This window comes from Atractosteus spatula, chromosome 16, assembly GCF_055471065.1.
Source record: "Atractosteus spatula isolate fAtrSpa1 chromosome 16, fAtrSpa1.hap1, whole genome shotgun sequence".
Taxonomy (NCBI): Eukaryota; Metazoa; Chordata; class Actinopteri; order Semionotiformes; family Lepisosteidae; genus Atractosteus; species Atractosteus spatula.
This window is the reverse complement of record NC_142721.1, coordinates 14600900-14617463: the sequence shown is the minus strand read 5'-3', so window position 1 is coordinate 14617463 and position 16564 is coordinate 14600900. Positions and strand designations below refer to the sequence as shown.

General features: G+C 42.6%; 1 protein-coding gene across 2 annotated transcripts in view; it reads right to left on the bottom strand.

Annotated features, from left to right (window-relative positions):
• bdnf (brain derived neurotrophic factor) overlaps nucleotides 1-11389 on the bottom strand; it is a 33053-nt gene extending 21664 nt beyond the window's left edge. The window contains exon 1 of one of the 2 annotated variants that reach the window (XM_088934950.1): nucleotides 11226-11389. In XM_088934950.1, the coding sequence (XP_088791076.1) occupies nucleotides 11226-11228 (3 nt within the window). In that variant the 5' untranslated portion in view covers nucleotides 11229-11389. Of the gene's footprint in view, nucleotides 1-7536; nucleotides 7559-11225 lie in introns of those variants that run through there. The other variant, XM_088934948.1, reaches the window with a different exon arrangement.
• Nucleotides 11390-16564: the final 5175 nt, after the last annotated feature.

Sequence of the window (16564 nt, the reverse complement as noted above, 5' to 3'; positions counted from 1 at the left end):
TGCCCGGATACAGGAGACAGCTGGCTCAATTATTGGCCTCATGGGTGTATCGTGGGTGAAAGCAATCCACAGGGAATGACAGGTTAGCCAAGAACTTCCCTTGGACTATGGGAGAGAAGTCTACCAGGGACTGAGATTAGTTAATGTGACCCAGGTGAACTTTGCTCGATACCAATCATTAACCTCCATTACAACCTTAATGGAAGGCTATAAGAATGAGTGATTGGACTGCAAAAATCTCGTTGAACAGGTGCTAATTTCTTTTCAGGCTGCTCATGGGGGATCAACATGTTATTTTAGTGTGGGGATCCAAAATTATGGCCGGTGAGTGTATCTTTTCATGGCACTAGACTGGTTCCTGTATTATTTCAGATTTTTGAGTCACATGGAATTCACACTGAACATTTCAGCATGTTTTCAATGGATAAGATGTGATTGCTCATTCTTGCCTCTTAATGTGAAACTCATTATTAATCATCTTTGACAGTAATGCTGCCTTCTTTTGAAATCAACACAAATTCAAGGATAACACCTTGTGTGGCACCCACATACAATGTGACTGTAAGCAAATGCAGTAAATAGTTTTGCCTGAACTATACACACCCACTTGTGTGAAAGGCCCTTGTAATTAATAAGGGGTCAGTGATTTTTTATGAAGTACAGTGTGCTATGTATAGGAAATCAGTGCTTGTCAGCAGAAAATCAATGCACATCAATAGTACATATGCCTGTCAGGCCTGTTAGAGAAGGAAAAAATACAATGTTTCAAATGCTTACTTCAGTCAACTAGAAAGGTCTGACCCACACTTCTCAAAAATTCTATTTCTGTAATATCCTGCAGAAAAAAATATTTAGTTTTTTAGACCAAAATCCATCTTTAAACATACTGGCACCTACTGTACAAAGATGCTCAGCTGTAATAATTTGCAAATGACTGCAATTATCACCCTAAACGTGTTTTTACATTGTCCTAGTCATGTCCCTTTTCTTTCTGTAGAATGACATTTCTCAATACCGGCTTGAATATTTTAATAATATTTTTCTCCCAATTGCAATGATGACATTTTATTGCAAACAATTAAATTCCAAACTGTTGTGCAATTGTTGTGGATTCACGTAATTAATCAACATAAATAATATTATTTACATGTGAACTGTTAGCATCATTTTGAGACTTATTCCAACTCTTACAGTTAAAATGATCCTTAGTGACACACGGTGTCCCTTTTTTAATTTTCAGTCTTCTTCCAATAGATATCTGATTTATTTGGGGGACAATATGGAGGGAAAGTATCATTTGGACTATCCTGAAACGAGCATTACAAGTGCACGATGAACTGGAAAGCACTCTCTCAATCTCTGCACTGTAGGCTTGTCTTCTGCGAGACCTGAATTCCAGCTGCATTCACTAGAATGCTTATCTCATCTCATCAGACCAATCAAGATTCCATTAAAAATGACAAGATGGACATGGAAAAAAACCCCTAAGATGGATTAAAGGCAGCCGAGAAGTGAAATGAAGGTTTACACCAGACGTCACTGCAAGTTCTATCCTTTCAATGTAAGCTACAGAAACTGGGATGCATGCTAAGGGTATATTTGCATTAAGGACATGTTTCTTTGTCAGGAAATGGGTCTTTTCCAGGTTTGCTGACACAATCCAACTCTAAAAATTACACTGGCCTATAGTGATAAAACACAGGTTTTATCCATTTGAGAACTAGAAGACAGATTGGATTTTGGCAAAAAACATTGCAATACGTTTTTAATTAAGAACCACTCTTGAAAAGAAAAATTCGAAGAGTATTTCATGTAGCATCACTTAACACGCCTCCCACACTTTGGTGTCCAGTATAGACTGGCCTAAGCCATGAAACCATGCATTAAGACCTTTTCTCAGCCACATTTGTCTTCTTTTATATGCGTAACATACTGAGCCACATCGTACCTGCTGTTTGCATGATCATTGTAGCTGATAATCATTGACTGTCATTGATGCATTGAAACTACAGAGACGCATCTTCTCATAATGCCAGCTAGCTCTCAGCCCATCTGCTTTTCTTTCGTGCTGTGAGCCCTGCTGCTCCGACAGAACAGCCAGGGTGCCAGCAGGAGGGCTGATGCAGCTCTCGCTGATGACACTCCAAGCTCCTAGACCTGTGGCCAGCAACGGAGGCTGCTGTTGTGAGCCTGGCTGAGGCTGCCCTTGGTGAATACAAAGCTATAGAAGGCCCCCTGGCTGAAATCGGGGCTGCATGTGTCACTAGTCAACTCTGACCGGGGGGATTCCTCATGTGGTAGCACACAACCGACGGAATTTAAGGAATTAAGGAAGCCTGGTTACAGTTTCTTAATGCTATCATCTGGGACTGAACCTTCAATCTTTGTCCAATCTATGACTCTGGTAGCAGAGGCACTTGGGAGATGTCGTCTTCTCATCACCTTGTGTTCTCACTCACCCACGGATTGCAAGCTATTCAGCTCAGAAAGATAAAGTCACTAAGTCCTTCTGCCTTGAGTGGTGACATGCTGTATCAACGGGCTTACCAAACACAGCATGACACTCTCCTAAGGTAATAATAAATTCCTTATACTTATATAGCGCTTTTCTGGACCCTCCACTCAGAGCTCTTTACAGGTAATGGGGATCCCCTCCACCCCCACCAGTGTGCAGCCCCACCTGGATGATGCACCAGTCCGCTCCCCACACACCAGCTCTCAGTGGGGAGGAGAACAGAGTAATGAAGTCAATTCAGAGATGGGGGTTATTAGGAGGCCATGACTGGTAAAAGGGGGGAAATTTGGCCCGGACACCGGGGTAACACCCCTACTCTTTTCGAGAAATGCCCTGGGATTTTTAATGACCACAGAGAGTCAGGATCTCGGTTTTACGTCTCACCCGAAGGACAGCACCTTTTTACAGTATAGCGTCCCCGTCACCATACTGGGGCATTAGGACCCACACAGACCGCAGGGTTAGCGCCCCCTGCTGGCCCCACTAACATGTCTCAGACTCGGATCAATACTTCTCACGAGCTTGAGCTCGGACTTAGCTCGCTCCGCACCCTTGTCAGAATTAACACCTACATCAAAGAGAGGGTGTTGAGGATCCCCCTCACTGAGAAATACACTGAACCTGTGAACAAATGTGCCCTTAACTATGTACTAAAAAAAAAGGTCTATAAATGTTTCTTCCTACAATATGATCTATGTGCGTATTTGTATATTTATACTTACACACAGTCTGCAAAAGTCAATATGCTGCATCATGAAAAAGTCAATTGTATTCAGTGTGGGTGTTTGTGGGAATTTTTCTTTCCTAGGCTACCCTGACCATCTGAGTTCTCAGGTCTCTACACCCACATTTTGTGCTTAATTATCTCCAAAAGGCTAAGATAGCAGGGCCCAGCTCTATAGTCCTGTGGCTCTGGGGGGGTGCCCACACTGCTGCGATCGTCAGGCCTGTGGCTATCTTTTTAATGTCTGCATTCGTTAGTCCAGATCATTTTCAATTAAATTGCATGCTCAGTGCCTTGCACAGGGGCTGCTGTAAGCGTACAGGTGTGAACTCCAACCGACAAGTCAAACGGGTGAGGCGCCAAGATGTAGACACTCGGGGGAAAAATGCTCATGGTTACCGTCAGCCAATGCAAATGAGCCAAATAAAACCACAGAGCGAGTCTTAAACGAAGCGAGGAAATGAATTCTAATGGAGACTAAGCAGGGAGATAGTGCAGGTGAGTGCGTCATTGCTGCTTCTCTGGAGGCCAGAGGTTTCAGGCTGGGCGGAACGGGCCAGTCGAGAGAGAAGCAGGAGTAGTGGCTTTCACCTCAGTGGGCAGTGGTTTGCATCACACTGCCTGAGAAGGGTCTGCCTCCTGCTTCACCTCTGCAGGTAAGTGTTGTGACCAGACAAGAGGCACAAAAGCAGATACATGCAAAGACGAAAAGGGCTGCATTGTCTGGCAGAGAACGCCTGTGTGTCAAGGCTTGGCTTACTCGCTCAAGACCATGTGAAGCACAGAGCCAATGGCAGGGTCAACGTCTGTTCTGAAGTTAAGAACCGTCCTTCCAATTTTCTGCCTCTAACGAGCACTGTTTTCCGTAGCACATTAACAGAAATGGAACGGAAATGCAGGACTTTGTCCCCTGCAGACCTCATCAAGAGAGTTGGAGCACTAGTCATACATGGGACACTGAAGACCAGTAGTTCTGTGAGTAATCATATTAAGACTAGCCTAGTGCTACATATCAGGAGCCTCATTTACAACAAGTGTAGAGGTGTACAAGGAGACACTCAATCTTTATAAATCTCTGTCAACGCAAGTATGTTTTTAAAGCTGCAGTACTTACAAAAAAAGAGACATTCTCTCACAGTTCTCTAAATAGATGATCTTTAGGAAAAATAGATATATTAATGAGATGAGTCCTTTTAACTTCAGTGCTTGACAAGAATATTGCACTGAGCACAAACAGCAACTAAGCAGAAATCCTTAAAGCTCCTTTCCTTTCTCACAGTACAGAATATGTTTACGATCACTCTTGTTCCAGAAACAAAACTGGTTCTGAGTATGTCTGGCTGCAGAGGAAAAGGCCAAAAGTGGTTCGCATACAGTAAAAATGTGAGGTACCTGTAGCAATGTTGCAATGTCTTAGGTCCTATGACAGGACTGAAAGAAAACAGCGTGATTTATTTTAAAATGCTAAATTGCAGGAAAAAGTGATCTGGCAGAACTAATGACGCATGTAATAAACAATGTACAGGTGTTACAGCAATCCAGTAAAGACTCAGGGCTTTACATCTCCTCTTGGCAGCTACAGATGTGTTAATGCGAGGGGTGGTGGGCATTGAGTTACATTAGACAGATATTGATTGGTTGGTCAACAGAAACCATCATCCACATGTTCAGCCACATCTTCTCATTTCCCTAAGAACAGAAAAGCCCAGTGTGTATATTACGGGCTCAATAAGTGCCATGCAACAGCTTCACAGCTTGCGCATTTTGTTAACATCATGCAAAAATACCATGATAGTAGACTTCTTAAATTCAGTACTATTGGCACATCTCAAAGAGATAAACTGATGAGCAACAGCTACTTAATACTTATAAGTTATGAAATACCAAGTTAGCTACGATGAAATAATAATAATAACAGAGTGTATAACGCAACAATCTGTTGAGTGCCCATGGTTTAAAAAAGAGCAGGAGGTATGTCACATCCAGCAGAGAGGAAAAATGACAACATGATCTTAACCCAACACCACAAGCTATAAGGTGTCATCACAGGGGACAGACATCAAGAGCAACACTGTAGGCTCTGCAATAAAAAAAAACAATAGAAAATATTTAACTATTATGTTTTCAAGACTGGGATGCTGGTAGGACCTTCCTATGATGCCTTTAGTTAATCAGTTACTTTGCATGTTATAAGAATTTGAATTATCAGAGACCCAGCAAGAATTTAATTTGGAAAACAAAATATGCTGCTGTTTTCGTCAATGAGTCCCAGACAAACTGATTTATTGCAGCACATCAAAACACCACGGCTCATCTTTACTGAGATGGTTTCAAAATTATTTGAGTTTGGGAGTCCTGCTTCAGCGGATTGCATTACAAAGTACACAAGGCAGTGGGCCAGGTGACATTGACTGACTGCTGTTTTCATTGATAAACTACCTTTGACTTCCCAAGGTGTTGATCTGAACAGGCTGCTCTGCGATCCAATCAGCTGACTAGCAATCCAAGTGCACTCAAGTCCTATAATGAACTGAAAATAATGTGTGGGTGCCCCCCCCCTTAGCAAACAATTGCTTCTGACAGATCAATACAGCTGTGTGAGCTTTTCACAGCTACCTATGAATGGAAGCTATTATACATACATGCCATATAAAATTCATTCAAAATTATCTGCACCACATGCAACATGTGTTTCCTAATAGATCAGACTTGCATTTCAAATGTTTCCAACCATCTGCTAACCACAGTAAATCAAGGGTCTATACAATTTGATCCCAATGCTTAAAATACGAATATTCTGGATACCCTGAGCTGTTCGGAGGATTTCAACCAATCTTGTGATGAAGTCCAACCTAAAAGTCCATACCACAGTCAAGTAAATGCTGAGCCGGTTTTCTGTGCATGCAACACCACAGCACCTTCAGTGGAATAGTTACGGCATGTTGTTAAGATGCACCAATCATAAAGAAACCACAAAGAAAGCCACAACAGCAGACAAAAAGACACATTTTACATTTAGTTCCCCATCTGCACAAAGAAAAGGCAGGTGGAGATGTATGCATGCAACACAGAGAGGTTCACATACATACCTACAGGTCAGCAAAAGAACCTGAAAGTCTTTGAAGAGATAGCCCCAGCTGGCTTACAAGCACCGTTACAGATGCTCGTCTGTGGGATCTCTTGGCTCATAAAGGACAAGGAGTTGATGTGGTCTGTGGTCTCCTAGTTTGCCTGAGAACCCCCCCCCCTTCCACTCCTCCCCCCGGTTTATATCATGCGCCAACTGCAAGGGGGTGGACAACAACGGGTGAGCGTCCACAACGGGGACTTACTGTAACTGGGTACTCTGCACACTGCGAGACATTGAGCAAGCACATTGAACAGCACAGTGGGCACACAGGACGATGAAGAGACAAACGGACGCACAGACAGGCAGTCAGCAGAGCTGATAGGTAGCCATGACCGGCAAGATTGTCTGTATTCTCCGTGCGCAAAAAAAAAAAACTTTGAGCTTATTTGAGTTTAGGTCAGATCTAAGGCTTCCCTCGCTCTGGTTTCCTAAGCTCATCTCGATCTGTTTACCTTTTGCTGCTTTTTGTGTCTTTCGGGGGGCAATTCAATACGGCGGCATTGTGTAAAGAAAAAAAAAGAAGATATATAACAAATACATAACTGTGCGCAAACACAGACCTTCCCCGAACTGTGTCGCACCTGCCTGTCTCCGCATCTACTGTTACCCATTGCGCCTTTAATCAAAACAGGCTACGGCATTCAGGATCAATAGGCTCTCCATATACTTCAGCCGTCACCGAGTGCTTAATTATATGTAGTCAGACCTGAACGTTAACAACTGAACTATATTAGAGTACAGATAAAATACGCCTTTGATTGAAATTCACTTACTGTACGTGTGAGTGCCACCCATTGACTGAAACCTGTCATCCAATTGCCATTTAATATCATTTAAACGCGAAATCGGATAGATTTCAAAACCCGGAGAGATCTATCAAGCACAAAGTTCAACAATATCCAACCAAACCAAACAACTTCCAAAGCAAGCGCAATAACAGGTGTTAGTAGTTATCAAAACAATAAGAAATGCATTTTGTCGTTCGCAGGCACAATCACGCAGCAGAAGGGATGTTTTTTCGTTTTCTCCAAGCATGGACGTTTTTAAGAAAATAACATTTTCTCGCAGCGCTGATACCAAAACACTTCGGTTTCCCACGAGAGTTTGCGTTATTTAAGGCTTATTCAACCCCACACCGCATTAACAGAAAACAAAAAGAACTCCCACCTCTTCGAACAGGCTACAAACAAGTCTGTACCTCTTTCAAAAGTTCATGAAAGAAAGCTGGAGATACCGGGACAGAATAACGAGTTTGTTTTGTTTTGTTGTTGTTTTTTTTTTTTGGTTGGCTGGTTTTCTATCCCCCTGGCGAATCCCTCTTCAAGAATGAAATACCATAAACTGTAAAATATTATAACAGCATAACATATCACGTTCCTTGGAGTGATATCTACAATTTTCAGATTTATTATTGACGCCCACCCTAACTCTGCAGCGCAGTGAGGGAGGGGAGGGGGGCTGGGAGGGAGATTCTCTGAAAGATAACACAACCCCATGTATGGACTGATCCGATGACGTACATTGCAGAAAGTTCTGTATAAAAAAAGCCTTCATACATACAAAGTGTGTCGTGCTATCCTGCCCCCCCCCCCTCCCCTCCCTCGACCCCCCCCCTCGCATACCCACACCTACACAGCTACCCACGTCTCGTTCTGATATTCCGTGACAAAAGATGATATCCCAGAAATTAAACCAAAACTAATTCCAGAGTAAAAAAAAAAAGAAGACAAGTAAAAATGCTGACAAAACAAGCCCCGATAACAATACGAAAAAGGGGAGCTCCTGGAGTTGTGCTTGATTCTTATGAAATGCCGATTTTGCATAAACCGGTGAAACAGGAGATTTATTCATTGCATCTCATTTCGTTAGACACATATAAACCTAAGCTTAGAAATATTTGTCCGGAAGTTTAATACAATGATCTGCGGAAAACCTTGAAATCCATTCCTTTGGAAAAGATGCCATAACTTGAAGTCTTTTGAATGTTCGCAATCGCTGTTACCACTCTACCTAATTTCGACCATCCCGCATAATCAACGCCCACCTCCACTTTAATTTCTTACCATATTAAATACAACTTTAGACCTGTTTGCCTCGGTGTCACATCCTCCTTCAGCGAAGGGATGCTCACAGACACCCACAGCAACACAAATAACTGTAACAACGGTGTTCAGTGATGATAAAAATATCCGAGTCGGGGAACCGGTAGGCAGGAATAATCTATTTCTTCTAACAAGCTCAGCTGTTTTGTGATTCGCTCCCGCCCGGCGGATCTCTGTATAGAACAGCGCTATCTGCGAGCGCCGGTAGGCGTCGATACCTGGGGGTTTTCTTTCAGCCTGTGTGTGTGTGTTTGGTATTTTCACTTTGCCCGGAAATCAGATTCCCGTCACAGGAGAGGACAGCGAGAGAAGAAAGGAAGACCGCCTGAACCTACGGGCTGGCTCACGGCTTGACGACCAGAACGACGCCTGGGACACCGAACCATCTTGATCCAGCGGGCAAGAAACCGGAATCGACATTCTCTGCGTTTCAGACGTTGAATTCGCTCTCTCCCCTTATTAAAACTGTTTCAGGGGAGCAGTCAGTTAGGACCTTCCGCGGGGATGCCTCTGTTGTGCACTGCTCACTCAGATTCGGTTTCTGCCTTCCAAACCTGTAAAATGTCTGACCGTGTCTGTCTGTGCATGTGGCGTGATCGTCCTAGAGAAATGAGTAAACATGTTGTATGTGTGTATGCACGTAATGTATGTGCACTGAGTACCGCGGCGAGACATTGCGCCGGGAAACGCACGATTCGCCTGAGATCGCTTCCCGAGTCGGTATTTTTGGGGGGTTTTGCGTGTGTGGGGCTGGGAGAAGACAGCGAAGAGGAGAAGGTGAGATCAATGCTTGAGTAAAATCACAGTATGAATGAAAACTCGAGCAGAGCCCATAGTAAAACACGGAAGAGAGATATCACAGCAGAATGACAGGAGGTAGAAAGAGGGCAGTCCGGTGAAACAGATACAGTATCTCTGCTTAATCACTTAATAGGTGAATGTGTGTCCGAATGTCTTCCAATTAAAAACATCTTTGTAGCTGTATGATATTGCAATTATACTGTATGACGTATAAACAACATATGATTTTTTAATTCGTATTTTTGGTAATCTGTCAACGTGTATAAAGAATAAAATAAAAGCTGATCTAGGGGCTCGCTTTTCTTCGGCATTCTTGCTTATCGCGCTTGTGTTAATCAGACTTATATTTTATTAAAGACATGCACCACATTATGCTGTTACAACCGTTGAACAGCTATTGCGCATAGAAAGTTCCATTTAGAAATTTACGCATCTTTTCCACTTCTTTGATCACACAGATTAACAGCACATTCCTCCCGGGATACCGCGATACGATACATTGATGTATGACCCTGTACATCTTTAACTCAATACAAAATACCTTTATATGAGCTCATTTAAATTCCTTTATATGAGCTCATTTAAATGCTTAAACCTCAATTGCGTGGTATTGCAGAAAAAAAAAGTTATGGCTTCTTAATACTACACAGACTACCCTTGTCTTGGTATCTCAACAGCATTAGCTATAATTTCCTCAATAGTTTATGCTCAGACTAATCAAGCAAAAACAAACCACGCAATTTTCAAATGCATAAATTAAACTATAGTCTGGGAAAGAAAATGCGTGACGATGAATGATAAATGAATGATTGAAAGAACGCAAATAAAGACTTGAAGCGTGCGCATACACGGGTATAATATAGGCTTTCCTTACCTTTATAAGAGATAAGAACCACTATCGGTGGTTAGATCTCAAAGAAGGTCACTTGCATTTTCCAAACTTAACGCTGAACGCCACGCGGAGTTGGAAAAGAACGCACACCATACAGCGCCTCTAAGATTTCAACTTTCACGGGCTCTAAGTGGCGAGAAAACTCCGGGCTAAGCAACCAGCCTTCGGCTATCTGTTTTTTACATCACAGGGCTTCCAAAGTAAGCGCTTAAAGAAAGAAAAAAAAACTATCCCCTAGCTCTGTGAAAGAAGAAAGTAGCACTTAGAAGTTGGATTCCATTCGGCGTTATATCCGCTCTATGTGCAACTCCAATGCCTCTGTCCAGCGTGCTGAAAGCATCCCACAGCACTGTAGCGGCAAACGGGTTACAGAGGGCACAAATCTATACTTTCGTTAAGTGCCACTTGATATGGCTTTACTCTATTGCTTCCCCACGCCTTGTCACGTGAATATTTCCTTTGCCAAGCCCGTCCTGTTAATATTTGATCACATGTTGGCCGGACCATTCCCTAACAGAGACAGAACACATTTTAATGCCCGCCGTATTCTTCTATATAGGACTCCCGCGAAAACATAGAAGCTCAACCAGTCCCTAAATTACACACAGCGGTTCCGCTTCTATTATTTCTGATGCGCTGTTCTGGTCCTTTAGGGCACACAAGAAGGCAAAGCCGTACACATGTTGCATGTCACTGATATTGTACTTGGCAGCTCGCGTTCGGCATATATCTCACACAGACAACACGATATTCTCTCATACTGCACAAAAATACCGGGGTCTCATTCGACCCCCTCCGCAAAAAACCAACAGCAATCCTTATCTATGTGCGTTTTGCTCACTCCCAAGTTTTAGTCCGAATCACAAAACAAAGAAGAAAGCGATTGAAGTTTTAGACTGCATTATAAACCCCCCATTTCCGTCACCCAACCGCAGGTTCTTAAAATTATACAGAAAAAAAAAGGTGGTAGCCGAAAGAGATTTTTTCCCCCCCAAACATTTCCCTCCTTATCAAAGCGTTTGCAATGTTTCCTGGTAAGAATTGTTTCCCAAGCTACTCACCATTTTTTTTTCTAAGCTGTCCTGGAGATAGAAGTGTCTTAAAATCCACTCTCTCCAACAGATGCTGGAAGGTAATGTGTCTTGTTTGAAGTCATCATATGAGAACTTCTGCCGTGCTCAGTGCATCGCCCACCACTTCTGTGACTTATGAATCTAATAACCCTTTGCAATATCCGCAAGCTTAAACTCTCCAACACCTTGGCGCGTATACTGAGAAGGCAGAAAGACACCGACTGCAATTTATAAAAAACCTATAGATTTACGCAATGCCTTTCGCTCAGAGACACGCTTTTTTTTTTTTGGTGTGGTTCTTACGTGGTTCTAATGAATGAGGGGAATTAAGTTGGAGAGGGACCACCACTGACCACTCTGTGTAACATGGCTTCCGTTTAGCCGTACAGAACATTCCAATTAACGCCAAGCGCGATCAAAAATTGTGACAAGAGCCAAACTTTCCTCGGCGCTCCTTCTTTTAAAAGCGTCTTACGCGAATCGCGAAAAGTCGGAACTGAACTTCGCACAAGTTGCTTCTGCTCACAGGTGACAAATGTAATCTGAACTCTTCGATTTGCATGTCAGCAGGTAAGATCGCTGGAGCCCTCTTGTACTCATGTCGGAGTTGTTGCTTAAACGACAGAAAGTTCTTGGGGGACTTGTTGCAATAGGACGGTGCAGAGTGAGCGTTGCATTACGGTTGTTGTTGTTGTTGTTGTTGTTGTTTTTTTAAATAACTTCAAATGCATACTTACATGTTCAAAAGTTTGTTTTTTAGTCGTTGCTCCTCAAAAGCTTCTAAATAAAACTTTGACTGGAATGTGGACGTCAAGACGATCTTTTGCAGGCTCACTAAGGTGCTGCTCTTCGAGAACTCACTCACGCTATGGACTACAACACAGAAAAAGACTGTTGCTCTATATAAAACCCAGCCTGTGCGATTAATCTGAACTTAACAATATGTTTCAATTCAATGTTTGCTTGTCTGTAAAATTCCATCAGTTGCCGGTTGAGGTCCGTGGCATCTAATTGTCATTCACTGACAAAGCGCTATTAATGCATGTGCGCTACACATTTACTGGAATATGAGTAATGCGTGATATTTACCAGTCACAGAGCTTGGACTCAATGGACGTCTTCTGTCCAGGAAGCTGTAAAAAGAATCGAAACGATGGCTATAAATAACGCAAGCACATTAACACGTATAGGTATATGTGTGAGTTTTGGGGGTACGGTGGAAATTGTTTAATACTACTATGTTGCTAGATTGCGCTATATAGCTCGTATATCGAGATGTACGTGACACTGAATCTATCAGAATGTGTCATGTGATTATGGTACACATCCAAATTGTTCATTTCAATACTTAATAGGCTTGTATATTAAATGAAAAACTTGTATGCACACTGTATATAACTATACTATAGTCTATGATGTTTTCGAAACAAAATACTTGCATATGTCCGAGAAAGAGCGGAGAGGGTGGACAGGCTGGAATGAATTAATCCGCCGGGCAGACTCGTGGACAGAGACAAATCGTGGGGATGGGGACACTTCCGGTGGTTTTCTTGCGTCCACGCTGCTTCACCTCAGACTGGGGGGGGTTTAGCCAACAAAGTCTCGCAGAAAAAGCCGGCGGCAGCTCGCTGTGTCTCACTCCGGCCCGCGTCAGTATCCCGCTATTACAGCCTTCCTACAGGAGGCTCCCGAAGTCCTGTACTTCAAACTGAAATTGAACTTCTGACGTCTTGTCTTTTAAGGGGAAAAAAACAACAACAAAGTGATCGTTACAATACTGGGAGTGATTAACTCTGAACTCTGCTCATGAAGTACGTTATTTATTTCAGCTTTATAATCGGAAAGACGGTGGTACTGTAACTAGAGAGGTGCGCTATTTTTCCCGTTTTCTTTTTCAAGTTGAATTGCAAGCCCGGGCAGCAGCGTTAATCACATCACTTCAACACAATATACACGATACCAGTAATAATCACGGTAAAATATGAATCACTGGTACGATACCAATAATAAGTGAGAAACTGTGCTTCTATGAATGTAATTACTCAAGCGATAAGTAGTACACCAACATGGCTAATGAAGACAAGGAAAGACCAAAAGTTTTACCGTGAGTCAAGAAAATGTCGAGTTTTGAATATCGGATAAGATTACCCATTTGGTGTTTTTTTTCTCATTAGCCACTCCTGTAGTTGTACGTAAATGATAGTAGCACGTATACCGCACGTAACATGGGTCAGACATTTCCGTTATCCACTAAAAATAAACTAGACCAGCCAGAACGCAGAAAGACACCTGCACCGTGCAAATTTAAATGATGTTCAAGTCCTGAGACACCCTGGCTGTCTACCAAAAGCAATACAGTTCTAGTGTGAAACATCTTGGGAGTGGCGCAGTAGAGATATTAGTAATAGTACGGTTTGATCACCAACACTGTAAATGATGCATTCTTGTGTTAAAAGGACCACGCTCGTTAGTAGGTGACTTGCACAATTTCAGCATTTTACACTGATTCCTCAACGTCAAACTAGCAATCTGTGCAAAGCGTAAAGCAACACAAACTTCACCCCACAAGTAAAGCATTCGTTCGGACTGTATCCATGGGTAACCGTTGGGTTGTCGAGCTTGAGCACCTACAGTAGTAAAAAGCTTCAATTTGAAGTATTTGAACAAAACACAGCATTCTCGCGCCCTTTGATGCTATGGTTGAGAGATGTGTGGTTTATGTAAACACGAGACGTAAAATTCAGATTTGTCTTTTAAGATCTAGCAACGTTCATTCCACACCTAAATCTGTTTTTATTACTACAGCATGGTTAACTGTGGTGGTTATTCAGTTTGTGCAATATTAACCCCCTTTCTAAGTATTCACCGGTCAATTATTTAAATTTACATCCTCTTGGACATTCACCCTCAGAGAGGGGAGGCAGTAAAACGCAATGACGTATTTTATTTTCTGAAGGCAGTAAAAAAAAACTTTAAAAAAAAACGAATGCAACAATAACATTTTGGAGACGAAGTTCTGGCAACCCCCTTCAAATCAGGTTTTGAAGCCGACCTTAATCTTTGTAGCTGCGGCGTGCTGTATACGCAGGGCGATCGAGAATCGTTTTCCTCTGAAGAATTTCATCGAGCGAGCTACTGTAAATAAACTGTGCTATCAGTGTTGGGCTCCCTCAAACAAACCCTGACACTCAACATGTCTTGCAAGCAGTTTGCCTGTGTCGTTGTTGTATAATCCTTTCCCGATCATGTTACTGTGTTTACATTCATTACGGAGGTGTGTCTGCGGGCGTTTTCTTGGTTGTGTTTCAAAGGTTGCGCAAATTATTTCAGTTGCGCAAGAGGGCCTAAATTATTCCAGATTCCCTGCAGGTGCCTAGTTATCTGGTTGCAGTGCGTTTTCAGTCTAGATCTCCGAAAAGCGCTCATCGTGTTTTTGTTGCCATTTCTTTTATGAGCTGGGGTTTGTTGCAGTTAGTTTTACCTCAAGGGTAAAACTAGGGATTTCCGCCTTTTAGCAGAGCAGTGTGGTTGTGGGAGTGTGGAACAGGCTGCCTAGCCATGCTGCTGAATCTGATACCCTGAGATCCATGATTCAGTTAGCTACTGAAAAACCAAATGAAGGAGATGGTGTGAATGGCCTGTAATTTATAACTGTTACTTCAGCAAAACCTCTTGGATTTCCATTTCCACAAATCTGGTTAACTGAAGGACACGTTTGTTTGAAACCCTTGGCTTATTATCCTACCTATTCTGTTGATATATAGCATTAGTTAAATAAAACTCTTGTTCCTGAGTGGTGAAGCTCTCAAAACTGCAATACGTAGCCTGGCCAAACTATTAGAAAGCCTGCTGTCCACTGAATAGTCCCCAGTCACAGGTGGAAGGTATGATTCAGAACCACACACCATAAACCTCAGCACAGTCTCATCTGAAGGTCATCTTCCCACAGGAATGTGATGGATTCAGGCTCAAAGTCTTTCACAAATTCGGCAGAGTTTTACCAGTAAGTGTAGTATTTAGTGCATACATGCATAGGGGAGGATCGTCAAAATAATGCAATGTCAAAATCATATGCCGTGTGCTGAAGCCATATACCGATCAATGTAAGGATCAATTGTACAGCAGAACGACCAAGCAATCTTTTGTTTTAACAAATGTTAAAAACATTGTCACTTATCCCCCCCTTTGTCATTGCTCATGAGATCCTTTTAACGCCTCCCAAACACGGCTATCTGCCAGATGCAAGAAATCGTCGTTTAATTGCAGAGTCTTTTTTTGCAAGAGATGACGAGGTTTCAGGGTAGTCTTGAAAAAAAGAAGATTTTAAAGGAAGTGTGACACAAGTATTTTAAATCCTAAATGGCCAATGACCAAATCAGCCCAGAGGATGACTTCATGACCAACAGAGAAACTTGAGTCCTGAAGTGGAGATGTCAAGAACTTACTGTCCAGCCATATTGTTGAAGTTTATTCCCTAGGATCTTTTAAGACAGAGCTGGAATAACATTTTGTAATGAGAACCTACTATAAACTAATGGAGGCGGTTGTAACTTTTCCATCCATCTAGTTTCTAACTGTTCTATCCAACACAGGGTCATAGGGCCCTAGAAAATATCCCAGCAAGAAACAAGCACAAAGGATACAGCCTGGACAGGACACTCATCCATCACAAGGAACACACACCCTCACCAGGGCCAATTTTCATAGAAGACAATTAACCTACCAGCCTCTCTTTGGACTGTGAGAGGAAACCTACACAAACATGGGGAGAACATGCAGATTCCACACACACAGCCCCCCCTGGGAACTGAACCCAGGACCCCAGCACAGCAAGGCGGCAATGCTGACCACACCGTCACTGACCCAGATGGGATTTTTCTTTGTTTTAAACCTTCCTAACATCACTGATAGGGTGGTTTGGACGCCAAAGGGGGAAAAAAAATCCTGAAAAGATTGAATGGAACGAAAATCTAAGTTTAACGCAGAGTAGAAGACGGCACATGAGCACCGTCTTTGGGAGACAAATCTGTCACTATCCTGTCACAAGATTAAAAAATAATTCCTTTTTAATTCTGCCACAGCAGTGCCACTCAGTCAGGCTGCCAAGTGTGAAGCAGTCCGGCTACATGAAGACTGTGTGACAAACCTCAAATGCCAATTTTCTAGTATCAGGCACTTACTGTAAGTAGTCTGCAACTTGCTCACAAAAGGAAAACAGCACCTGATGTCAACAATGGAGAATGTGTTTCTTGACAGGCAGGAATGTAGTTAATACTGTCCTGGCAGGCATGCTGTAACCAAAGAAGTGTGGGTGGCCTGTGTCAGTT